Source organism: Semicossyphus pulcher, unplaced genomic scaffold, assembly GCF_022749685.1.
Source record: "Semicossyphus pulcher isolate SPU_LCO1_2020_fin unplaced genomic scaffold, fSemPul1.0.p SCAF_9, whole genome shotgun sequence".
Classification (NCBI taxonomy): domain Eukaryota; kingdom Metazoa; phylum Chordata; class Actinopteri; order Labriformes; family Labridae; genus Semicossyphus; species Semicossyphus pulcher.
In genome coordinates, this window is record NW_027211770.1 from 2609079 (window position 1) to 2636524 (window position 27446).

The window sequence follows — 27446 nt, forward strand, 5'->3', positions numbered from 1 at the left end:
ATTTCTTTCAATTATAATTAGATACTGACTGATCCTGTCTGCATGTAGATTTAAATAATCAATGACATTACAGCACTGTGTGCCGGGCGTAAATGCACACCGCACAGGGGAGACACACTCCTCGTTTCTGCTGCAGTGGGATCACTGTAGGTGTCTAATAAACTCTAAAATACCTGCATCCTACCACCCACTATCAACAAAAGTTTTAGACCCTGTTACCTAATCCGCAGTGACATGCAATCCGTGCATCACCATGACACACGCAATGCTGCATACACGTATCTACAAATTTACAGTGACAGTAACGTCGCTGTACATTAAACTTTGGTTTTATTAACCTCACACATCATCCAAGTATGCAGATTTTCTTTGTGTGTACTCAAAATATCCAAAAATCTTTTGAAAGCATAACTCACGATTTAGCTATAGCTATTTTACACCTTGTCAAGACTACAGTGTATCAGAAGTGTTTTACTGTTACATATAATGTAATCTCTATTTACAGATTCTACATAGATATGTAGAATCTGTTGGCAGGGACGTGGATTTTAGGTATGGCAACTCTTCTGGTTTTGGTTTGTAGTACGCTTGTAGTCCAAGTAGTATTGACCAATCATGTATCAGCAGGCTGTGGTGCATGCAGGAAAAACAGTCCGTGTGGAGAGCAAAAGCAAGTGGAACGTAATGCACCATACCGACTCTTATCAGTGTCATCTGACACCAATTTAGCTTCTTATTAATCTCTATTAACAGACACTTGCAGCAAGTTACGAAAGCCATTCAGCTTTTAGATTTTCAGACTTCCTTGAATGCATCAGAAATGATGGCTCCGACCTCCGTTCAACAAACTTGTCATGTTAAAGTAGTCTTCTTCTCCTCTTGAGGACAGACCTGACAAAGCTTCATGTTGACTTGTTCCTAATCTGCATCATGATGTTGTTATTTCAGCAAACTGAAGAGCCGTTAATTAAAGTCAATCACAAGAAAATCTGTTTCTGTTTGGGCTTCATCCCGCTGAAGTAAGCCAGAGTGCAGCCTCTGTGTAACTTACTGTTTACAGTGAAACTGAGACTCAGCACAAACGGATGAACGGGCGCTCCTCCGGGGGATGGAATGAACCAAGAGTTGACAGTTTATTTTGCAGACATATCTGGAGGGGAGAATTTTGTTTCACTTTTGATCTGAACACGAGTTGTTAACTGGAATGTAAACAATGCAGCGCATGGAAAATTAATTCCTGACTGGAACTTGTTTATCGCTAATCGCTGGCTTAACCGGACGCGCCGACATCTTGACAATATGTGTGTTTACATGTAAATAAATATGTTTACCTACATTAATCTAGACTGTAGTTATAACAGAGGGAGTGCTCTTCTTCTAAGATTTTACTACTGGCTTCTTCTTTGTCTTTTAATCTTAACAGCTTTAACGTTTTTGTCTCTTTATCTGCCACATCTCCTCTTCACCTTGTCCTTCCTTTTCTCAGGTACCTCCCATGACTGGCGTCTGCGCTGTGATGCTGTGAACCTCTACTACACTTTGTTCGGTTTGACTCGGCCCTCCTGCCTGCCCCTGCCAGAGCTGGGCCTGGTGCTCAACCTGAAGGAGAAGAAAGCTGTCCTTAATCCCACCATCAAGCCTGAGCTGGGGGTCGGTCCTGTCTTGGACACTCCTGCCAGCATCGGCATCCATGGTGTCGGCATGAGCTACACAGCTGTAAGTGATGTGGGGTCATGATTTGTCAGGACAAGTAGCTCAGTGTGAATAGAAAATGCGCTTTGTTAAATGATTGAAGGTCATTTTTGACTTGATGTATTGGTGTTTTACGCCAGCAAACACTTAGGTTAAAGACATCATACATCATGCAGCAACAGCTCGAGTTTCCTTGGTTTTCTAATGTTGATGTAATCAGTGAGCTTCTTGGTGGTCTTTATTTCTCCCTGTTTGAATTTGTTTGATTTAGTAATGTCACATAAAACTTTTCAGATGGCACACAAATAGCAACTACCTCATCAAAACTGTGTTATCTTGGGTTGGATCTGTGTAATTGTGGGTACTATAGAGCTGCCAACAGTGCTTGGCTGTACCTCATTCCCATTGCATCACCGTCAGACACAGAATGACTGCAGAGAGCAGGACTCTGGCTCTAAAAGCATCTCTCTGACAGCTAATTGAATCAGTGTTATCCTAGCCAGTGCCCAGGTTAACTGTGGTGCAAACTGACGTAACAGTACTGACAAAAACACTCACATGTAAGCAGGTCAAAAACTAACATCACTTTAATGTTACATTATTAGAAAGAAAAATGTTTATGAAGTGTCTTTGTTTATCTGCCAGGTGGAGGAAGAGTCAGACCCTATTTCCTTAGGGGTTTGTGGGGTAGGCCAACCCCCCCAGGGCCTGAAAAGGAAGGCAGAGACCCCGCTGGGCTCCCCTCCAGAGCCAGGACAGATCCTGCAGCAACCGGATGACGATGGAAGAGGAGCACGCTTCAAGATCAGGGTAACTGTTCTAAAGCCCCTTAAACACAAGAACTCCTGACAATGTCCAGGCAATGTCCGGACATACAAATCCTGAAATGAGTGTCAGTGTTTTCCCATATAGGCCATTGCTCTTTTAAAATGAATGGGTGCAAAAGTATTATTTGTATTGTTTGGTTCTCTGTTTGGTTGATTTGTGTTAAACAGCTTACTGATATTCATCTGTACTTCTGGTTTGTTGTAGTTTAACACAATGGAAGATGAAGATATTGATATGGAGACTGTTCATGATAGTCAGGCCTTCATTCACCATCATCTCAATCTGCTAGAGAGACCATCTACACCGGGTAAGTGCACACACAATGGGTCTCATTCATGAAACGTTAGTAAACTTGTGCGTAGATTTGCACATAAAAGCCTACGCTACTAAAAACCTACTCCGGATTCATGAACACCGTGAGAAACTCAGATCTGATCGTAAACACGTGTATGATCATGAATGCCAATCCATCGTAAAGTGACAGCGAGCTCCCGGTAATCAGCTATTAGCATAAATCCCCGCCCATGAATGGCCAATGACCACCATATAAGGAGGTGTAGATGCATACAGTTGACCTGTCAGTCATGACGCAAACAAAGAAAGAGAGAGAAAGAAAAAAAAAAATTCCGAAGCAGAGATAGAAATAATTTAGGGTGAAGTGGAGTTAAGAAAACACATTTTATTTTCATCTGTTAGCAGTGGTGTGACAGGGACAGGCAAAGCGAAGGCCTGGAGGGAGGTGACAGATGCCGTTAATGTTGTCTCTGTAGTCCAAAGAACCATGTCCAAGGTGAAGCGTAAATGGTTCGACATGAAACTGGAGGCAAAGAAACACATAAGCGCCCACAAAAAAAATACATCAGCCACAGGAGGAGGAGGCTCACAGTCACAACTATCAGCTGCAGACGAGCGCATCGCTGGCATAATTGGGGAGACCTCTCTGTCAGGAATTATACCTGACGGAGACAGCAACATGCCTTCACTGGAGTCAACATCAAACCCAGGTGGTAAGGTGATAAGTGTTGTATCATAATACATTAAACCATCACTGATAGCTTAGTGGTCAGTACAGCTTAACCTAGGTCTTACAGTCTCACCTAACAAACAGAAGATTCATTTGTGGGGTTTTCTCTCCGGATTGAATGAAGTGGAAACGGGAAACCAGAAATGTTATATTGTGCGTAATGGATCAAATCTGAATCAGTGATGGCTGTCGGAATGTATATTTAACATTTATTTTAACAAAGGATATGGATAACATATAGCCTACAGCAGTTTTGTATGCATCGTATTCAAATTATTTGAATCTTAATAGCCTAAAGCTCTGTTTTATACAGCTCCAAATAAGTCAGTCTGCAGCAAACGTAAATTAAACAGTTTTCTAATCAGATTTATTAAAGGTTTCTTTCAAATGATCAAAGAGCCACACAAAAAAAAACAAAATAAAAAACTCAAATAATTTTCTAGCTGGCGAGTGCTCCTCCCATGATGTGGCTCCACCACCTTCCGCCCCTGCTGCTCCTGCTGCACCCAGGTACCGAGGCGAAGAGGTGATCCGTTTGTCCTTACGGATGAGGTCCTGAGGAATCAAGAGGCTTTACTTACAGCAGTTAACCAAATGAACACATCCCTCCAAGAAATTAACACCAGCTTGAAGGGAATCTGCGAGGCACTTTTGCGCCCTCAAAAATAAAGTGTTATCTTGTCAGTGTTGTGTGATGTCTGTGGTTATCCTGGGAAAACACTTGAAACAAGATAATCAAGCTACTCTCTTTTATTCTGATAATTAAATGTAGCCTATTTGTATAAATTTTCAAGAGCATGACATTAAAATGAACTGATGTAGCCTACTGAAACAATCAATTTCGTTTCATGTTGAACTAAATGTGTTATATTTTTAATCGTTTGTCATGTTTAGGCTATATCACGTGTTTCAAGGGCATCTGCGTATTGTGTACATAACAGAGCGCAATATGAATTAAAATTGTAATTTCCAATAGTGACAAGCATTATTTATGTGCATTCTTAAATTTACACAGGCACTACGCGTGGTCAGCAGCATGTGTAGATTTTGTTAGTAGCTACGAAAAGAGCTACTAAAATATTGATGAATGCGGAGATGCACGTAAATTTCTGTCTGCGAATAGTTTACACACATATTTGTTCTGCTCACGTTTCATGAATGAGACCCACTGTCTCTAACATAGCTCCAAAATATGAATACCAAAAACCTGCTGGCAAACACACTTATCCTCATTTTTCTTTTTAGGAAAAGAGCCACCATCAGTGGAACAGTCCATGCTCTCCATGCCCGCCACACCGGTGCCTTCCTTCTCCAAAGAGACCACCTCTTCCTCCTCCAAACATGGTGGTGAACATGGCCACCACCATCATCACCACCACCATGAGCACAAGAAGAAGAAGAAGAAGCACAAGCACAAACACAAGCATAAGCACAAGCACGAGAGCAAGGACAAGGAGAAAGACAGAGACAGGGACAACTCCCATGCCTACAGCAACAGCCCGGCCAGTGGCAGGTCCCTGCGCTCGCCATCTCTGTCCGACTAAACACAGTTTCTAACTAATGTTGCTTCATTTAGGGTTAATTGGACACATCAGTCTTGCAGTAGCAAGCTAGCATCCCCGTGAGTACAGAGACACTTAGTGGACAGCAAATGTTAAAGGTTTAACTTTTGACTACTCAGTATCAGTGCCGTACAGGAAGACTTATAGATAATCAGCATTTTAGCTTGATAGAGGAAACAGAATTCTGAAAGGAGACCTGAGCATCATTCCCCACATTCACTCTGTAGCCATTTTCCAGATTTGCAAATCGTATAAACAAGGGACTCTGACATCATTCAGTCATTTCACCACTTCCCTATTGATCACTGAAACATTTTAATTATTAAATATTAAGGAACCTCTGGCCATGTTTCAAGTTGAAACAACATAATTGTTAACTCCTAAGCTACTATTAGACAACAGCTAATATTAGCTGTCAACCACTTCAAAGCTAACATCTGAGGGCGTTACACAATGAGGAGGGGCTAAATTTCTAGCTGACGGTGATGAAAGTTAGCTAACCGTAGCGTTAGCTAACATTTAATAGTCTTACACTATTATAAGTGTTACAAAATGGGTGAATTCGTCACAGCTGATGGTAATGTTAAATGAATAATGTAAAGCTAGTAATGGGTTATAAGCTCAGTGTGTCAGACTCCCTGTTGATATGGTGTGCAAACGAGGAATACAGCAGAAAAATGGCCGCTGTGTGAACATGGTAGATTTGGGTTAACCCACCAGAAGCATCCTTGTGTCCTCACACTTGACACACACTCGTGGCCTGCATGAGTGTGTTGACTCACAACATCGCTTCCAGGCTGTCTGAGGCATGCAACCACATGCTCGTCTCTCCACAAACAGGCAAATACAGTCTCAAGCCGACCTCGTACACTTTTCCCCCCACAGAGAAACCACTCTGGTGTGCCTCATCCGTACAGCTCAATCCCAGCATTCAGTAAGTGGCTTCTGAGGGGAAACATGATTGAGCATGGTGTGGATTTGACCATTCTGTCTGGACTGAGTCCGCGGTGTCTTTAACATCCGGCAAATGACATTTTCCTGTTTGCTCATGCTGGAAGACTAAACGGAGGAATTTCACTGTACTGTACAAATGAAACTTAATACGACCATGTTTTTATATACTTTGTGTTTCCAAACTGTCACCATTGATTAAAGATGCTTTTGTATTCATGAATGTTTTAACTAGATTAGATCCAGCTCAAACAAGGCATTCATGCCTGGGTTTACTCTGGCACTGTTTATTAGGCTTGATTAGGAGGTTTCAGACAATGAAAGAAAATGTTAGTCCATTTTAGGTGAAACCACAAGGGTCAAAGGAGTTTGATTCAGAGTGTAAAAAACGGTTTTCTTGTCCTGTCTTATAAGACAACAAAAGAGGAAAAAATGTTTCATGTCAAGGTACTTGACACTGGTTTAATAGTCCCTGTTAGAATTTATTACCCTTTAGTCCTTGTGTGTTTTCTCCTAGGAGCCCATATTCTCCAGTGTGTTCAAATACCCTGATGGTAAGGTAATGAAAATGGCAACTTATCCGAGGAAACTTGGCTAAAAATGAAGTCCTTTTCATTTTTGTTTCAGCTTTGTTGATTTTGTTACTTTTAAAATAAATAGAACAAAATAATCCCTCATATATTTACTTTAAACAAACATACTGACGTCTTTGTGGAAAACATTTGCCCAGGAGGCCGGATCCCATGTGAATCTAAAACTGAACGTCGCGATATTGTTGTAAAATCATTTAGAATAGACACGATGTGCCACTGTAAAATTACTTTGTTTATTATATAAAATGTTTATTTTGTGTTAACATGTCGTGGGAACAAACCGGAGAACCCGCTGAAACCCAGATGAAGGTGCATTCAGACTCTTGGTGTGAGGAACTAGCGTGAAGAATATAGACCTACCGCAGCTGTCACGTGGAGGAAAAATCCTATTTACACGATGAGACGAGGATGAGGGCATAATGATGTCTCTGACAGCACCAAATAAACTCTCAAAGGAAATAATAGAAACAACGTGGCAGTGTTGTGTATCATCGTTAGATGTAACTATAAATGTATTGTTTTGTTTAAAAGATTTTTAGTGCATTCATACGAGCTGCACTGAAATGATAATGATATAACCATGAACCACTTGCAAAGTGACCTCTTTGTATTATTTAATTTTGTTGCTATTTATGACACAGCTTGTGTGTGGCAGCGGGCAGCGAGACTGGAGACATTATATGTGGTTGTAGTGTTTTTATTTGTACATAAGCGACTCTTTATCCTTGAATGACCCACAATTCTTTGGCTCACAGAAACGAGTCCGGAATGCACAGCTCTCCATCCTGTGTATCGTAGTTTTCACATCACTGATAGAAAGCTGTCCAAAGAGATACATTCTGAAGATGGAAACTGGCTCATCTATAGAGACTCTCACAGACTTTGTTGTTCTCGCTGCATCCTCCGGTAAGTCCTCGTTAAAATAAAAACCCTCCTCCAACCCCACAGCAAGAATCCGGTCCGCACCTTTCAGTCACCTCCCCCTCTCCCCCCTGCTCTCTTCAACGGTCCTCCTCTCCGGTGGTCCTTTGGTTTCGGAGTCAGCATCACTCACTCTGCAACCTACAGCACAGGAGTACGCACAGCCCAACAGGAGAACATGTTGCTGCACAAACTGGTACGGTAAGAGTCCACGCCTGGTTTTTAGCTGTAGTTCACCACACATCGCTGTGCGTAAACCCGTGCGTAAATACGCATTTAACTGTGTATTTTGGTATGTATTTGGTAGAAAGGAGCATTTCATGGTTTTGTTAGCGGTTTTTCCTGAACACCACCCCCACCCCGCTTCCCTCCTTCCTTCCTGCTGCTAATCATTTGCAGGACAATTGCAGATTCGTTTGTCATTTCCAAGTGGTTAACGATTCATCAAACTATCAAAGGCGATTGTTATGCGTAGCTGGTCTCTTCACTTTGAACTAAGCAGCGCACCAGTCTTGACAGGTCATTGAGACGCTGCATCAGCAGGACCTGTGTCAGACCAATTATAATAAAGGAAGAGCTGAGTTCTCTCCAATAGTTGAGGTTTAAGTTAAAGCTTCCCAAACCATGAAATAAAATTAACGTTTGAGCAGCAGAGCACTACAGAAGGCCGCAAATCTTCTTTAATAAAGCAACCTTTAGTGAACCAAGAGACACGAAATTTGAAGCTTATTGCAAGAATCATATCAAATGTCAAGTCAATTAAAATACACAAAATGTGCAACATTACATATAACTAGATGTGAAGATTGTATAAGAATAATTAAAAAAGTGCTGTATTGTATATATTGTGGCAGTTGTTTCTCTGCCACCAGCGTTCACTCTCTAATGGCTTTAATGCAGCAGTTACACAAAAGTCTGTTCTAATGTCAGATGTGTTGTTGTCTCAGTTTGTTTGGATCCTGTCAGTCCTGTGTGCCTCTGACGTGTGTTCTGCGTTTGTGTACGACCGACCCAGACGCTCAGGAGAGGACGGGACGTCAGCCAGGGCAGAGTGTGAGTACGCTGCTCATGTTTTTACAGCATACACAGAACATCTTTGAACTGCTTGACCCTGAGCTGCGGAGCACTCACACATATGAGGTGAGGCTGAATCCCTCCTGCCTTCAAGGTGGCTATTCTCTCACTGACCTTACCTCAAACCCTTATGTGAATTGTAACCTGGATCTCTCATTGAAGTGATTTTAGTTTTCTGTATAACAGCAGATCAGTTACATTAAAATAACATTCTGTGTTGACTGTTGGTTGGACAGAACAAGAGATTTGAAGGTATCACAGTGGGGTCAGGAAATTGTGATGGACATTTTTTTTTTTTACTTTTCTTTTAAGTGCTTTGAGCTGAAGAAAAACAGTTTAATTAATCATCAGCAAAATAATTGTATTGTGAGGTTCTCTGATGTAAAGGCATAGACTGTTTAAGAAGAGGACAAAGCTCCCCTCAACTAGAAGCAAAAAAAGTTTGAGTTTATGAATTCTATGAGGAAATGTCTTTACTTCTCACTTGATTTGTTACCTCTGTAAATGTTTTTCTAATGTGTTTATTGTCTCAATTAATAGTTTCCTCCAGTTTTCCTCAATACAACGTGATGTTCTTTTAGTACGTTATGGTCCAATTTAGAGTAAAATAGACGATAAAGGAGGGTAAGTACCACAATAACCTAAAAAAATGTATTATTTAATGTTTGGTTCACACTAAAAGACACTCTGATTTAGTTGGCTGTTTATGTTTTTGGTAAATTTATTTAGTTTAAAGCCATTTTTTCTTGTACAAATTAGCAACCCAAATTATTATCACAACTATGGTTTAAACGTTGGAACTTTGCCAACCAAGCTAATGCCATTGTTAGCTGATAACTTAGTGTTTGCTAACCCCTCACTCCAGTCTTTGTCCAAATATAGCCTCCTATAGATCAAAAACAGAATGACGACTGCTAAAATGTCAAACTTGAGGCTTCGAAACTTCAAAGAACAAACCAGTTGGGGACATGATGCTCACATTCTCTTCTTATATGACAACAATGCACAGATGCACTGAACATATGTTAAAGTTTCTGAGGGCTTTGTTCAACTCTTATAACAAACACACATGCATTCAGTAAAAGCAGAGAAGTCACACACTTTCATTAAGTTGCCAAGTGTCTGAGCACGGGCGATGCAGAGTGTGTTTTGGACCTGCATTAATGTATCTTGGCCACATGTGGGTAGGACATGCCTGCAGCTACGCTCCGAGCCAAGACACACGCAGAAAACAGCTTTTAGACCTGAGTAAATCTTGAACCCTCTGTGGGGTTCAAGTGTAATCAGTCACCCCAGCGTCATTCAGACTGACACACGTCCACCCGGGCTGTCTCAAAGATCTCTCCTCTAAACATAAGAAACATACAATTATCTGATAACCAACTTTCCACTCTGCAGCTCAGGAGGGATTTCTTCTGCTCAGTTTGTTTGCTGCGTTACTCTCTATATGAAGTGTCTGCCAGCGCATACTAAATGAGCGTGCAGTATGTGGTGGGGCGTTACAACGGATCACTGTGACCCTGCGAGGTCGGGATTGGGCAGCCAGACTCTGAGGAGAGAGAGAGAGTGTGTGTTTGTGTTGCTCTGCCATGAGTCAACATGAGGAGAGCACTGGAGCTCGTTCCTGCTACAGACTCTCAAACCTGCTGGCATGAGATGGAAGCGGTTTGCTGCACGGTGCTTCAGATTGTCGTGGCCACAAGTGACGGCTGATGTCTTTTCTGGAGTTTGTTGGCAAAACATTTCCTGCATAAGTAGAATTTAGTGTAAATTTGCATGAAAATTCAAACACATTGCACAACTATTCTTCACTTAAGTTTTTCACCATTGGCCTGTAGTCCTTACCCAGTGCAAAAGATACAGAGTAAGTCTTTGCAAGCGAGTATTGTTGCTGTACCTTGCTGTGAGGCTGCACTGCCGCGCCGACAAGCTGGGCAGCATAAAGAATTTAAAGTGTGACACATCAGTTCCTTCAGGAAAGGCACATATGCACTTGCAAAAACACACACGCACACACATGTCCACACAGAAGCACATGCTGAAAAACTGTTGGCATCCTCTGAGAGCACGGTTGTTTTTCCGACTCAGTGGACAAAGAGCATGTTGTTAGAAATGTAGCAATAAGTTCAAGCTGTCCTCCTCTCAGATCTCCAGGATGTCTTCAGTTAAGCCAGGAGGTTCTCACGCTGCAGGCCAGGAGCCAAACCAGGCGGCTGTCCTTCAGGTGGACAAAGTCCTTATTGTGTTTCAGGGAACCTGAGGGTCCCCATACTGAGATAGAGTTACCACAGGTTGGGTCCCAGGAGAGCACTTAAAGTTTAGTAATTTTGTAATGTTGGCTTAGAGATATTTTTAGAGTTATTATTAGTTAAAGAGATAAGAAATTGATTTGCTTCAGTTTTAGTTTGGCAGACAAAACAGTATATTATAATTACACAGTATTTAGAACTGCTCTATCAGTACAGGTTTAATTTCCAGTGATCAGATCAATGTTAAATACTTTATTTAGTTTTGTACCTTTATTATCGCAAGTCTTTCCAACAATGTTTGAACCCAGACAAACGCACAATTGCATTTAATAATAATGGTGCGTTTTATTTTGTCACCTGTCCTCTGGAAAAACACAGGAAACAGTAGATGATACGTCAGAGTCGTCAATAAACTGTTCATGTTAGCTAACATTACTTGGGGCATACATTACACCTTTCTGTCGACAAGATTTCTGCTCGAGTCTCGTCAGATTGTTTTTCTGGGATTGAATAACAATGAAGACAACATTTCCCATGATCCCACACTACTTTCAGATGTCACGAAACTTTGTTTATTGTTTGTTTTTGATGTGATTAAGAGACCCCTAGCTGCTAAAATTACTCATTGTACACTTAAAGCCTTTGAGAATTGCAGCTCACAATTTACAGTGGCTTTAAAAAGAGGGTATTATGCTGTTTAACATTTTAACATATATATAATATTACAATGCTGGATGTCCAGACTAAACGTGGGTGAAATTTGTAGGTAAAAGTATGCTAGAGTCATCCCCAGGCTTCTCGGCTCTGTCTGCAGGCTGCTGTGAATTCCAGGTTTCAGACTGTTTTTTCTACACACTTGTGACATCACAAAGTGCAGCGTGTAGGCTTTGGAGGGCTGGCCAATCAGAAGAATGTGGGCTTGTAGGGGCAGGGTTTATTAAAGGGACAGAGCTGACTGAGTTGTTTCAGGCAAAGGCTGTATGAGGGCCTGCACAGAGCACCAGTGTGAGAAAAACTTTAGTTTTTTAAACTGCAAATTATGCTAAGCTACTTCACATGAAGAAGCTTGAAAAGCTTGAAATTATCATAATACCCCCTTAAGTTTTGGTGAGGCACTCAGCGACCAAATCAATCTTAGTGCACAGTTCAAGGTTTGTAACTCACATTTTAACTCACAACACCTATGGGTTCTCTGGGCCCCTAGCAAGTATGTAGTGGTGCCATCTTTGTTCTAAGTGGTGAAAATATCGTGCTAAGTAATTAATTCAAATTTGAAAATTAGATTTTTAAATGCAGCAGTAAAATCAAGTTTAACCTTCCCCCATGGGATGTCACTTACATCAAGCATGACGGCATGTGTAGAAAGAACCCAACCAGGATGTAATCATCTTAAATCATTAACAGTGTACGATTATTCTTCTCAAGGTTTTTACCACCCCACTGCTGCCATTATATTCCAATTTGTTTGGACCTGTTTATTCTAATCAAGGTTTTTATATAGGGCGTTTATATTTGTTTGGGTTTTAAACTGATTATAATCCTAGCTCAAGGCTCCATTTCAGCCCTGTTTGGACACACCACAGTGCGACACTGTGCAGATCCACAGGAAATCCATCTAACATAAAAGAGTGTTTTACTAAACACTGATTGAATCTCTGTGTGTTTTGTCCTCAGCTCGCTCTGCGTCTCCGTACGTGCCGACCTCCGGCTCCTGCAGGTACAGGTGCTTTGAGCTGGTGGAGTTGGAGCCACCAAACTGTCGCTGTGACAACCTGTGTAAGACCTACAACAGCTGCTGCTCCGACTTTGATCAGCTGTGCCTCAGGACAGGTACTCCATGATCCTCCCTGCTTATCTTCTCAGTGGTTTTTCTAAATAATATTGTTAATAATTTATATTTCCTTCTTGTTTGTTTTTCTTTCAAATAAAAAATGACTAACCCTGTGTGACGATGATAAGTGAAGGAATGTTTGTTCTTCTTCCTAATCATGTGTGAGATCCAATCAGTGTTCTCTTTTGAAAAATACATTTGCTCGACCTTTTAATTAAGAACAACAAAAACCTAGACATCATCTTGTAGCCTGATTGTCAAGCTGTACCCTTTGTATGATATGAAATGAGACATGGACATAAAGGGGGATTTCTTTACACTAAGTTTTGACTTGCAGAACACAAGTTGCTGGCCTAACGCTGCCTCCAACAGTTTTCTTTTGGTCATTGTATGACTTTGGTGTTTTAAATGGTTCGTTTGCATTCACACAACATTTGCAAACGCCTACCAACACACAAAAAACATACTGATCAAGGCAGTGATCGAAAAGCAGCCCCAGTTTTCTGCAGGGTAAAATACCTGTTTTTGTCAATGGAGTTTGGTGGTTCTGAATAGAGCAACAACTTCTGTTTAAAAAAAGCATTTAAACGGAAAAGGTTTAAACATACCGGAATTTCTTTCATATTTAGGAACTGGATGTGGGCCTGAGCAGGTGTTTTTCTTGTAATTGAAGCTGTACTTGTTTGTTGCTGATCTGCCTCCAGTGTTGGTGGTCTGAATTTTATGTTCTCTCCTTCAGCCTGGTGGTCTCCGACTTACCACCTTGCCACTCCAATCCTCCCTGTGCCTGAAAAACGATGATACTTGGCTTTATGCTTGTTCTCAGCTCTTAACCCTTCAAAATCCTTTTTTAAGCTAAAGTATTCAATTTAGGTCAGAATAGATGCAATGTTGTCAATATTTGTCCCAAACAAACAAAGTACTGATACATTCATTTATAGCACTTATTTCTCAGTGCTTTCGGTTTCAGCACTTATCCATCATATTAGTTGTGTTTGTGTTTGTGTGTGTGTGTGTCTAGGTATTGGGATCTACTGTTTTTATTCTCTGTTATTTTATTCTCTGCTCTTATATTCTTTGAACCAACAGAGGGTGGTTACGAGTGCAGCAAAGATCGGTGTGGAGAGACTCGAAATGAACAACATGCCTGCCACTGCTCTGAGGACTGTCTGGCCAGAGGAGACTGTTGTACCAACTACAAGACACTGTGTAAAGGTTTGCACCGCTAAATGTCATATGTATGTTTCAATGTCCTAAATATAGTATTACATACAATGACTTGCAAGCAAATGTTAACTGTCAAGATCAGGGGTCGTCAGGAAGTACTGTACATCTTATCAGCTCTGTGTGCGCATCGTGAGAGGAGGGAGGGCAAGAGTGTTCAAAGACTGTGTTTTACTGATGTCATCCTACAAAACAGACGGATGAAGCACCAAAGACTTGTTCTTGTTGAACGTAGTTTAGCAATTATGTTATTTTATCTCTGTCACTCTGTCCTCTGATCTTGTTTTATCAGGAGACACGTCATGGCTGCAGGATGAGTGTGAGGAGATCAAGGCTGCTGAATGTCCTGCTGGGTACAATAATATCTGAGCCGTAACTTGCACTTGAGTGTGGAAGGCCGACTAAAGATTTCATCTAACGGATTATTTTCTCCTCTAATGTGTGTGTGAGCAGGTTTGTGCGCCCGCCACTCATCATGCTGTCTGTGGATGGATTTAGAGCTTCTTACGTGAAGAGAGGAAGCACTGTCATACCCAACATCGAGAAACTGAGTAAGAGGGTTTTAGCTATAGGTCTCCACTTTCTTACGTAGACTGTGTGGATGTAGTGTTTATGAGGTAGTGAGCATCAATAGACATTACCTAACAGATTTATTGTATTTGTGGCTGTCTCTGTGCTAATTTGTGAGTTTCCTTTGCTCTGTTTTCCTCTTCAGGAACATGCGGAACCCACGCCCCATACATGAGGCCTGTGTACCCCACCAAAACCTTCCCCAACCTCTACTCCCTGGCTACGGTATGACACAGGAGCATCTTTAGCATCAAATGTTAAATATACATTATGCATCATGTAACATTGTTTACCTTTAGTGTTTACGAGCATTAGCATGTAGCAAAGGAACTGCTAAACGCTAACTTAATATGGGACCCTTTTAACCCACAGAGTTTCACTTGGTTGGGTGCAGTTTTGAAGGATGTAGCAGGGCATCCTTCTATAAGCCCTGTGACAGTCAATCAAAGCTGTATTTTCTTTCACCAAGGACACCGATTTTTCCCCTGTGAAACCAAAATACAACATTGATGTTATATTAACCAAAACTATGATCTTTTCATAGAAGTAGTTTTGTTCCCTAATGTAACCCAACTGTTACCTTTTCACAAAACAGAACACTTGTTCTTAGTTTGTTAGCTTTATGCACCAAAAGTATTTTAGATTGAGGCAAAGATTGTGGTTTTGTCTGAGTATATTTTTCATGTTAACACATTTCAGTCCATCTAAATGTTAACATATTTTAGTACTAGTTAGTTTTTTTCTAGTGTAATATCATGATGTTGAGTTTGCGAATTTATCAACAGTTTGGTAAAAGTTTGAAAATCTGCTCTAGTTGCAGCTATGAGGCGCAATATTTGTTAAAGGTGAAATGTGTGTCAAAATACACTTTTAATTTAAATATTGTGCTGCAGAGATGTTCTGGCCTACACATCATGCACAGACATAAGTATCAAATATCTTTGTTTGGTACAGATCCCCGCAAAGATCACAACATAATCTTTTCTACATGTTTTTCAATGACATCATGTCAGGGCCGTTGCTTAGAGCGACATTATGACTTGAGTGAAAAGGGCATCGATAGCTTCTAAATTAAAAGCTGACAATAATTTTCTTATTTAAATAAAACAGAATTGAACGAAAGTTAAGGTCAAGTATGACACCAGGACTCCCTGAGTGCGGTTTGACATAGGTTGTCAAGTGGGACGGTACATTGGAGAGCAGTCTTTTGGGCCATTTTTAGGGCTAATAATGAGAAGAATTTTGTCACGGCCAAACAGTTGCAGAGGGTGCTGTTGCCATCTGGTTTGACAGAAGCATAAAAACTACTGTCATTGGCAGAACTATGATGATATACTGTGATGAAACTATTAATACTGCACAACCAGGCCAAAGGGGAGCATATACAATGAGAAAATGATGAGCTTGAGGATTGAGCCCTGAGGTACCCCATGTGACAGCTGTACAGACCAGGAAAAAGTTACCCATAAAGACCAAACAGCATCTATATGAGTTAAACAAATAGGACTCTAGGGTACACAATAGAAACAGTAGCATAAAAAAGTAGCATAAAATAAGTATGCAAGTAAGCACTAGTAACTTCAAATCATTTGAGAACAGTATTTAGGTAAATGTAGAAGCAAAAGCCCACTGCTGGAAATGATCTTAAATGACCATTTAGAAGCATTTAATTTCAATATACAGTATATTTGTACACAGAAACAGAGAGAAGACATCCAATCAAGTGCACTTATTAAATAACCAATATTATTTGCCTGAGCATAATCTCATTTTGATTCTCTCTCAGGGTCTCTACCCAGAGTCTCATGGGATCGTTGGAAACTCCATGTATGACCCGGTGTTCGATGCCACCTTCACCCTGAGGAGCCGAGAAAAGCTCAGTCATCGCTGGTGGGGAGGACAGCCAGTGAGTATCTCTTCTTCTCTTCTCTCTTGTAGTCTTTCTTTTTACCATCAGTCCTTCATCATGCTGTTCTTGTGTATTTGTTGGTTTGCTGCAACGATTTTCTTTTGATTTCCTTTTTTTTTGCTATGACGATGGAAGCCGTGTGCGTATGACTTTGATTGTTAGTGTTATCAAATTCATCTGACACATCACAGATCAGAGGCCAACAGAGGCAGGAAGGACTTTTATTTTGAAGCCAACTGCAGAATGAACGGCAGGATTCAGATCCAACAGACCAAGTGGGACTTTCCATCCATTATGAGCCACAGATGTTAATGTCTCATTATGAATGATGGAATCAATTTTAGATTTTTATATGATGCAAGGCTTTGACATCAAGTAGTCTGAAACTCTTCAGATCTTCGGTTTTTGTGGATTTTCAAAGTGTTTCATAATAAACTGACACATATTAGGCCAAAGACCCCATCTGGTATATTTTGTTAAAGTTACCAAATTGTGTAACTTAAAGATGAAACTGTAGCTGCCAAATTTGTCAAACACAATACTGAGCCAGAGTGCAATGCTAACTAACAGCGTCATCCAAAAATAGCTGACACCAGCCTACCGAATGGATTTGTATCAGTTGAAGTATAACAAGTTGCTTTATGCCATTACACCCACATACACCGTACAGTACAATACACCATGGCCATGTTTTTACTTACACTAAAGGACAAGGCTCTGATATCCTGCTTAACTGTCAGACTGATATGATGATATAATGAGACTGTGCTGTTTGTCTTTTAGATCTGGATCACAGCTCACAAACAGGGAGTGAAGGCTGCCACCTTCTTCTGGCCTGTGTAAGTCTACGTTTGCGAAACGTAATGATTAACAAAATATTATCCTGAATACCTTTCTAGATCTTGCTCTGTCAGTGCAGTTAGTCAACAAATTTACTGTTAATGTCCTTTTCATTCTTATTCTTTTGTCGTACCTTTTATTCTTGTTGTGGGTGAATTTTAGAAATATCTTCCCAACAATGTGAGTTCACCATCCAGGTAGTGTTTTGGAAAAATTAAAAAACCTTAAACTGTGTATCACATGAGGACCAATCTCGGATCTCATCGGCTTAGTCTGAGACTATATAGCCTCTGGCGACACTGGTGAACATGCCGGGCGATAAGAGATAAACAACTTCCCGTCAAGACTTCCTCATCTCAAGTTAAATTCTAGATCTAGAACAGATTGTTAGCTGTTAGCATGCAGATGTCTGTTTATAGAGATTAATAAGAAGCTAAATGGTCATCAGATCACACTGATGGGAGCCGGGATGGCATTATGATGGATTACGTTCCACCTGCTTTTGCTCTCCTCACAGACTGTTTTTCTTGCTTACGCTGCAGCCTGCTGTTACGTGATTGGACAGTATTACTCAGACGACAAGCGTAGTTCAAACGGAAACCAGAACACTTGCCATCCTGTAGAATCTGTAAATAGAGATTACATGAGGACTAACATTCACCTGACGTTGGCGTGCTGGTGTAAACGGAGAGACCCAAAACAGATTCTGTTTTTCTCACCCTAAAAACAGCGGTGCAGCTAATTATGCTGCTGGACACATGGATTGCTTGCTTAATAGCTCACCTCCAGCACATTTAGAGCAAACAAAGTAAGCTGTGCCTTAAGTTAACCGCTGTAAGTCAAAGCTGATGTCATTTGATTTCTTACATGAGGGTGTGACTGAAAAGATCTAACCAGTAAACAAATCATTCTCCAAAATCTTGCTAGCCTGGAGTTTCCAAAATAAACGGGGTTGGCAGCATGTCAAAAAGTCACTATTTAGGGGCTCTAAAATGTGTGGACACTATGCCTGAACAAAGCAAAAGTTAAAGCGCAATAGTGTGGATGTAGCCTGTATGAAAGCTGGGGAGGGCTTTGCTATTTTACAACAGTGACACATAAATGTCCAGCCCTCCCTCCTGATGACATTCACCTTAGCACGGTCTGTTTATTGTCCTCATAATCGAATTTCATCTGCTGCTGCCTTTCGTAGGAAGCTGTCATGGTCAGCATGAGCTTCAGTTCAATGACAACAGCACTAACATGAGAAGAGATATTGCTCATTGGCGCTAAAGCTTGTTAAAGGCTCTTCAGTGGCAGCCTCTCTCACCGTGCCACCATGCTGTTTAGACAGCACATTTAACTTCATGATGCACTTATAGTACAGTACTTTACAACTTTATTTTCCTTTAGTCTGAGCTTTTCTTGAACAGTTTTTATTTGGGATATTTGTTCATGTTGCCTGATGTGAATCAGGGACTGTAAACAGATTCACAGGGAGTCAGATGAAGCTGATGAATGCATAATTTGTTTTAATATGTTGACTCTGGTACCAGGTAAGAACACATTAATAAACTGCCAAAAAAGAGCTCTGTTTATATTTGTATTGGAGGCTTTACAATCATGCACACGTTCTGCCAGTCAGATGGCAATATAAATGTCTTTAACCCTATAAAACCTTGTGTTATGGGGCTGTTTAATGTTATGGGTTTGAATTATATCCTCGGTAGTGTGCAGTGTGTTTGATTTTAGTATTTGTAATGGAGTTAGTCGGTTTGGAAAGAAGATAACTATGGAAAGCATGTGTTTCCAGACTGTTGCCACTATTCTGTTTTCTCAAAGATCAAATTTCCAAAGGTAACACAGGGTCACAAGTTCTCATTTGGCCTTGTCATGGCAGCCAAAATCTGTGTAAGAGAGAGCGAGCATGAGCAAGCTTGATGTTGTCAGAGCAAGGCAAGAAATATATACAGTTTAAATATAGTGAATACAGTTCTGTACAAAGCTGCCTTACACCTGTCAGTCAAATCCTGCAAACAGCTCTGCAACATGTGCCTTATAACTGAACCATGTGTGGACATGCACACCCAAATGAGTTTAATGAAAAAGGCTGCAGTATCTTAGAATTGCATAGGTACATGGCATAAGCCTTGCAGCGATGGTACAGTAAACAGATCTTTTCTGCTTCAGGAAACCTTTATGGTTAAATGTATCATCTCCAGGAACACCGTGAACAAACAAGGCTACAGTCATGCTATGAAAATTATATTGTTCAACTTTATTCAACTCGTATTAATTACTATTTAATACCCATATTTATTGAGTATGTGAGGTTGCAAAGATGAGGCAAAGATATTTGACAGTGGAACGTTGTGTAACTTCCTGCATATGGACAGCCATAATGGATAAATCCAGGTTATATAATATACTCTATATAAAGCCTGGTTTATGAAGGATTACGGATAGCTGTACTATGATGTCAAATATGTTCTGAAAAGTCAGTTGCATCAGGAAAAGTTCGGAATTTTGAAATGGAAAAAGACCTGTTTTTGAAACGTCATCACATCACTCAGAAGTGATGTAGTGCCACCTGAGCCCGTCTGGTATTGTTCTTATCAGCCCACCAAACTGAGCTTAAATACTCAAACAAATATTAAATCAACATGTTTGGTGTTAAAGGCCTTAACGACCACTGCAGATGCAATGTCTTGTAACTGATAACTTATTAACTGTGACTCATTTGGCAGTGACAGATTTCAAATGAAATCATCAGAACATGTCAGTTCATGTTCCTGCTGCTGTGAACCTATAGCCTGGGTCACACAAAGGAGCCCACATTTATCAGCACAGAGGAGGCTTTGATGGAGCGAGAGGCAGATCTCAGCAGAGAGATGTGTTGGGCTGTTTTTACAGCAATTTGTGCAAATGGGCCTGTTTACACTGTGCAGGTCTCTTCTGTGAACCGGGGTCACAGATGTAGCACTCTGTAGAGCCACGGGGGCCGGGGTGTGGTTTACAGTGATTTTCTTACACTTGGCACTGATGGAGGTGTGAGAGAACGACACAGAGGACAACGTAGACAACACATCTCATAGTTTAGTCTTATGGTACCACTGTGGAGCTGGCATGGTTATGGGGACCAGGGCTTTGTTGCTGTTTGACTGGTAGACTGTGTTGGGATCAGCCATCTGGGAGGTCCCCCCTCCCTTTAACCACAAGAGGAGAACAAGGCAGGATGAGAAGGAAGAAAATGAGGGAAGAGGGAACACTTTCGTTGGAAGTGTGAACAAGCATAGAAAGGGGGTAAACATGGAGCAAAAAGCCTGCTGTGAAGTGCAAAAACAGTAAAACCAGTGCTGCCCCCCACTGCCTCATACATCCATCCCCGTTCAGGGCCTCAGACGTGGGCTTGATGCTTGACAGCTGTGGACTGTATGACAGCCAGCTGCTCGGTTGGTGGCCTCATCACTACACAGGCAGCACACAGGCCCCCTTTGACTTGAAACGCTTGAAACAGTCAGAGGGCTTTAAATGTGCTCTACTCTACAACCCTCAACTTTACGAGGATCTTTGAGAGAAGGGACAGTTTAATGGCTCAACAAGCATGTGTTTATGTCTTTGGTATCAGTTATGGTCGTCTTAAATTGTTTGCCAGCATGATCCGTCATTGTTTTTGTGTTGCAGTGTTATCCCATTGGAGAGGCGGATACTGACCATGCTGCAGTGGCTGCATCTCCCTGACGGAGAAAGGTAAAGTCTTAAATGTTCCTGTTTTCTCTTGTGTGGCTTTGGTGTTTTAACTGGTCATTTAAAAAGAACTTGGTCAAAAATACAACAATAACCATGTACTTATAGTACTTGATTAAATGTACTTAGCTACTTTCCATCACTGCAAATGATTGCACTGTAAAGCACATTTAAATCTTAATCAAGATGATTGCTATCACTACAACTACCACAAAGACATCTGCAACTTGCATCTTGTTTCAGGCCTTACGTTTACGCCATGCACTCTGAACAACCAGACACATACGGACACAAAATGGGGCCCATGAGTGCAGAAGTGAGTCCTGTGTATCTGCATCTGTGTTTGGGGATAGGTGGATGGGCAATGAAAGCATTTTGTAAAGCACACAAAGCAGACACAACAATACACATTAATGTAGTTTATTTCATTGTATCATTAAAAATGTACACACTCACTGGATTTTGACTCGCCTTTGTGTGTTTCAGCTGAACAACCCGCTGAGGGTGATCGACAGAATTGTTGGCCAGCTGATGGATGGACTTAAACAGATGAAACTGCACCGCTGTGTCAACATCATCCTTGTTGGGGATCATGGTACCAGCACATACACACACACACAAACACACTAATATGAACACACATTTTGGTATAAAATCAGTCTGCTGGAGGAAATCTTTATTTGAAACCCTGCTCAGGTCATAAGCTGTGCAGGACGTTACATTCATGCTCAGTAGAAACACAGAGCAGCAACACTGAAGCCTAAAGGGGAATTGTTGTTAAACCTGAGCCCAGTTTTACATATTGTGGGGTCTAAATGGCTGTTAACTAGAAAAAAGTGTTGGAAATATCTGAAACCCTCCTTTAAGTGCATTGCTCAAAGGTACAAAGGCTTTAGACACAAAGGCACCAAAAAGCATTTCACTTACTTACTAAAGGTTTCGACATCCACTGTTACACACTCACCCTCCTGTGTGTCCTCAGGTATGGAAGAGGCCCACTGCGATCGCACCGAGTTCCTCAGTAACTACATGGCCAACATTGATGACATCATCCTCACCCCTGGGTCTCTGGGCCGAATACGCTCGAGAAACCCCAACAATACTAAATGTGAGAGGGAGTGATTTTCTTTTGTTTTCCTTACCCATTTCCCATGATTGATCGCCTTAGTTTAAAGTTTATCAGTCTAGTTTCATTTTATTATTATACTCCCATTTACAGTAATCATCGGTAGAGGGTTTGCTGATGGTGCTAGAGTTAGCCAATAACTTTGTGTTTGCTAACCTCTGTGACAGCCAAAATGCAAAACTCAAGGCTTCAAATCAGTAGTTCTCAAAACAATGGTCAACTTTACGCTGGTCCACCTCTTATACACAGTTTGTGCCTTCAACTGACATCTGTTAAGCAGGGTTGCCAGGTCCGCGGTTTTCCCGCTGAATTGGGCTACTTTTTAAGTGTTGCCGCAGATGGAAATTTTTGTCTGCTGGTTGGGTAGACCTGTTTTGCATGCAAATTACATGAATTATAGGCTATCTATAAATAGAAACCCTTTAGTATTATTTTAGATTAAATAATTTATTTATACCCAAATCCTACCAAATGGACTCCAGATCATTCAGCGCTGCCCACAATGGACATGGGACATGCATGCCCATATAACAAACCCACAGACTCTACTTTGCCACACAGTTAGCGAACTTAAACTGCACACAGTCCTTATCCGTTCGGGGGACTGTGTGCTGTCAGCTATTGTCAGCAGTGACACCTACGTGGAATCCGTTAACACGCCGGACAATTCAAGCTAGCAACTCCGGCCAGGGAGAAACATGACGCCCGGTAAGTGGGAAGAATACGGGAAGAAATACACAAGGGACTGGTAAAGACAAAACGGATTCAAAGAATGGATAGGACGTGTGGCTGGAGATAATACAAAAGCTTTTTGTTGGTACTGTACAACCAAGATCGCAGGGGGCGACAGGAGTTGTCCATGATGGATGCCAGTTTTGATAGCATCCTCCTCTCACCCACCTCTATGACCGTCTGAGTTTAATTAATCTGTATTTTATAATGCATTTGGCAATGATAGCAATGCTGTGAGACTTTAAAAGCAGTGTGTATGGTTTGACAGGGGTACATTTTGAGTTCTAGTATTGGGCTGGTTTTTGGGCTGGTTTTATTGGCCATTGGGCTGGTTTTGTCACACAGACCTGGCAACCATGCTGTTAGGGTTTCTGCATCTTCTTCACAGTCCGTTACACTTTTATCAGCAAACACTTTTTGTTCCCAAGAACAAAATGTCTCTGATGTGATCGTGTGATTAATTGGCTGTGTGCACAGTGCTACACTACTGGAAACATTGTTCTCAACTTCATGATACAACTTAATCTTGTTTTATCTTGTTCCTGTAAACCAGATGTTTTGTTCAGTGTCTAAATGTATTTGTTCACCAACTTACTTCTAACAACAACAACATTTGAAGTTCATGAGGTCCATTTTGCTGAAGAGTAAACTGTTGTTGTTAAACTGACTTCTGTTCTTCTTTCAGATGATCCGAAGGCTGTTGTTGAAAATCTGACAGTAAGTATCAGGCATGAAAATTATGACTGGTGTAAAGTGTGAATATATATTCAACTTTATTTGTAGAACAAAAAGGGTGGAAGGTGCAATACTCGGTAGTGACCAGAATCAGAATCAGAGATAGTTCATTGATCCATGATGGGAAACTGAGTCACGTTAAAGTTTGTCCCAATCAAGAATAGAAATATAAGCTTTAAGAACATGTTTGCCTTATACTGCAATATATAACAACAATAAGTATTGAAAAATATAATAATACATATAATAATTATATAATAAATACATATGTAAAAATACATTAATTATACTACAATATATATAACAAAAATCTTTACAGAAAAGTTCAAATAGAAACTTAAATTATGTCAAGTATGTAAAAACACATGTATATTATTATATGAGTTTGTCTATAAAGAGTTGCAGGAGTATGTGGCAGTCATTAATAATGCTCAGAAACATGTACTGCTAAGTCAGTATCACACAAATATATTGATTATAAGTAAATAATCAGGTTTGAAATAAGTCAGTCACCTCTCTGATTGTCTCTGTGTTGCAGTGTAAGAAAGCAGACCAGCACTTTAAGCCGTACTTGAAGCAGCACCTGCCGAAGAGACTGCACTACGCCAACAACCGCCGCATCGAAGACATTCACCTACTGGTGGAGAGGAAGTGGCACATTGCCAGGTACCGTACCACCATGATTACTGAAAGTATAAAATATGAAACTATGAAACTTTTGATAACCTCAGACTTCACTGTAGTGAAAACTGTTTCAACTGTGTTTTCATGAAGCTCACAGACAGACCAAAGCCTCCTTTTCAGTGTGCTTATGAATTCCTAGCCCTTATCAGAGTCTTAAACCAAAACCAAACCAAAATACACAGACACCACAGACGGACTGCATGAGTCAGGGCCTGAATATTTGCAGTTAGGATTAATGTCCAATAAATCCACCAACAAATCAATAAATGGTGCTCCTACCTTCAGATTTTGCCTCATAATCGTTACATTCTGAATGTGATGATGATGATGAAGTGTTATATCAGGATCAAAAGTAATCCAAGATATTATAGTATCCATGGTTATCCATAAAGTATGTATGTATAAGGATATTTTGACCAAGACTTCCTCTTCTGCCCATTGGTCATTGTTTACAAATCAACAAGCAACTTGAAACTTGACAATGTTGTGGATAGAGTCGGAAATGTGGGAAGAGAGAGTGGGGGATGAACTGCAGCAAATGGCAGAGGGTCATAGTCGTCGATTGTGCCTTCAATCCCAGTCTCTACCCTAAAGCCTAAGCACTACACCCTTCTGATGTCACAGGTGTAGTGTGCAGGTTTATTGATCTATGAGGGTTTGAAATGGGTGGTGTCATGAATCTGTCTGCTACTGTCCGATGTCTATTTAGCCTCTGGGGCACGGGCTCCTTACATGGGGCACACGCTGTAACCGCTGAGCTAGACTGGCGCACCGACTTGATTGTTCAACACGTCATTATACACATATTTGCACTCAGTGGTATAGTGATTGATAAAAGACTTGTGAAAATGATAGCCGATTGAATTACAGACGATGCATTCCTCCTCTTTTGCGCCCCTCACCGACTGCGTTCCTGCTTAAAATTCATTTTTTAAGAATGACCTAGAAGAGTAAGGTTACTGTAAATGAAGGGAGAGTGAAAAAGTGCAAACAGTCAAAAGTTCAAAGTTATAAATCCAAACCAGTCAGCAGGTGAGAAACAAGTTCAAACTAATGTAGTTTAGATTTGTTGCTGCATCTGCTACCAGTAAAGTGCTCTGATGTTCTGTACAGTGAGTCAGTGTTGATGTGGCATTTTCAGCCCACCCATCACTGAGCCTTTTTACTGCACATCTTGCTTTACTTAAAAACACATTTTATGTCAACACAGGCTGCTATCAATGCATCATTAACACACGTCGTGCTGAAAGGCTTTAAGATGTGCTGTCCCCAGCCACACTCGTGAAAAAAAACACATCTTTAAAAAAAATGCAGCAGCTGAAACGTTAATGACGTTCCAAAATTAACTCTGACGGATGTTTGATGTGGAATACCGAACAGTCGGAGTGCAGCGATCAGTGACAACGTAAACCATGAAGTCATCACGAGCGAGAGTGAAAACAAACCGCCTCAGCTTACTGTGCCTTGTGCGTGTGTGTGTGTGTGTGTGTGTGTGTGTGTGTGTGTCTGCCATGCTGTTTTGGTTGGTGAAACGTGGGAGAGCTACCTTCTGTCTCAGTAGACACACACACACGTACACATGCACACACACACACACACACACACACACACACACACAGGCCAGGCTGCTAAATGAAAGAGATCTTTGAGGTTTCTGTGCAGCTCAGATAGACAGACAGGCTAATCGCTGGCACCGGAGCTGTACACAAAGTGTTGGAGCGTTTACACTCAAACACACACACACAGACACACACACACACACACACACAGACACATGTACATTAGTCAATGTCAGCATTAGTCCTAAACCAACTTACTTTTCACACCAAATGAAACACTGAGTTTGTCTCAATTCCCCGTCAGCTCGTCATTTACATTTTTCACATGCTTGTGGCTTCACCCCCTAGGAATACACGCACACACACATACACACACACATATATTAAGGAGTATAACTGGAAGTAGTGTTTTAATGGACACTTAATAAGAAGTGGCTGTTTTTCAATTAGAGGACTGTGGTTGAGTTGTATGAAGGAGTGTTGTCCTGAGCTGAGGGCTGATGTAGGTGACATTGGTGGTGTTAAACCCAGCGCGCACCCTGGGGTGGTTTATAGGTGAGTTTGAGGCGACAGGGATGTAAATCACCATCCCCAAGTCTGAGGCCATGATCCTCTACCCAGAAAGCTTGGATTACTCCCTCGGGGTCGGTATTGAGTTACTGCTACAAGGGAAGGAGTTAGCAGTAATGTTGGCGTTGTACCTGGCAGTTGTGGAGAGCTGAGCCAGGAGGCAAAGTTTTCAAATTACCATTCGATATAATTTCCAACGCTCACTGGAAGTCATGAGCTTTGTGTTTGACCAAAAGATGAGAAAGCAGATACAGGCGTCCTTAACGGCTGAGCTCAGTGAGCAGGGAGTAGATCCGATGTTTGTTTGCATTGAGAGGAGCCAGCTGAGGTGGGTTGGATATCTGATCAGGATCCTCCAGAGTACCTTCTTTTGGATGTTTCCTGGCACATCCAACTGGTACAAGACAACAGGGTAAACCCAGAACTCTAGAGGGATTATATATCCCTTCTCACCTGGGAATTTAGCGAGATGCGCAGGTGGAGCTGGAAAACATTTCATTGACTGGTGTCTGTGTATTCACTATCAGAATATACCTGCAGAAGTTATTTATGTGATGTACTCAATTTTTGGTTCAATACAGGAAAGTTCCTGAAGGGAGGAGGCACTGTGGCTTCTCTGGTGACCATGGTTACGACAATAAGATCAACAGCATGCAGGTACTGTTGATTATAAACTGATATTATTTACTATTCTGTCGGCCTGTAGGATGTCTCTTTTTCAAAAGCAATGCTTTTAAACCCAAATCACATATGTGTTTGACACCTGGGACATCTGAAACTGTGATATACTAATTGCTGATATTTTATACTTAACTGTAACTTTCAGACGATTTTCTTGGGGTATGGACCAACGTTTAAATTCAAGACTAAAGTTCCAGCCTTTGAAAACATTGAGCTTTACAATGTTATGTGTGGTAAGACAGATTTTTGTGTCCCCTTTGTGTTCTTGGGTGCAACAGTGGATGTGTCCTGTGTGTGAATGATTATTTGAGTTGTTCCAACATCAACGGTGTTTGACGTGTGACTACTTCACATATATTGACAGT

The 27446-nt window shown here is 41.0% G+C and overlaps 2 protein-coding genes across 3 annotated transcripts in view; both read left to right on the forward strand.

Moving 5' to 3' along the window:
* Positions 1–6913, forward strand: part of taf2 (TAF2 RNA polymerase II, TATA box binding protein (TBP)-associated factor) — a 50751-nt gene extending 43838 nt beyond the window's left edge. The window contains exons 24-27 of the mRNA XM_069655625.1: positions 1487–1716; positions 2338–2502; positions 2725–2827; positions 4790–6913. Coding sequence (XP_069511726.1) covers positions 1487–1716; positions 2338–2502; positions 2725–2827; positions 4790–5088 — 797 coding nt within the window. The 3' untranslated portion in view covers positions 5089–6913. The remainder of the gene's footprint in view (positions 1–1486; positions 1717–2337; positions 2503–2724; positions 2828–4789) is intronic.
* Positions 6914–7733: 820 nt separating this feature from the next.
* The window catches only part of enpp2 (ectonucleotide pyrophosphatase/phosphodiesterase 2), a 29994-nt gene continuing 10281 nt past the window's right edge, over positions 7734–27446 (forward strand). For both annotated transcript variants that reach the window (XM_069655862.1, XM_069655863.1), the window contains exons 1-17: positions 7734–7767; positions 8519–8624; positions 12569–12724; positions 13815–13940; positions 14242–14302; positions 14403–14500; positions 14665–14744; positions 16306–16425; positions 17212–17267; positions 20932–20997; positions 21238–21310; positions 21481–21589; positions 21977–22102; positions 23538–23569; positions 24126–24253; positions 26982–27057; positions 27227–27314. In XM_069655862.1, the coding sequence (XP_069511963.1) occupies positions 7750–7767; positions 8519–8624; positions 12569–12724; positions 13815–13940; positions 14242–14302; positions 14403–14500; positions 14665–14744; positions 16306–16425; positions 17212–17267; positions 20932–20997; positions 21238–21310; positions 21481–21589; positions 21977–22102; positions 23538–23569; positions 24126–24253; positions 26982–27057; positions 27227–27314 (1519 nt within the window). In that variant the 5' untranslated portion in view covers positions 7734–7749. The remainder of the gene's footprint in view (positions 7768–8518; positions 8625–12568; positions 12725–13814; positions 13941–14241; positions 14303–14402; positions 14501–14664; positions 14745–16305; positions 16426–17211; positions 17268–20931; positions 20998–21237; positions 21311–21480; positions 21590–21976; positions 22103–23537; positions 23570–24125; positions 24254–26981; positions 27058–27226; positions 27315–27446) is intronic.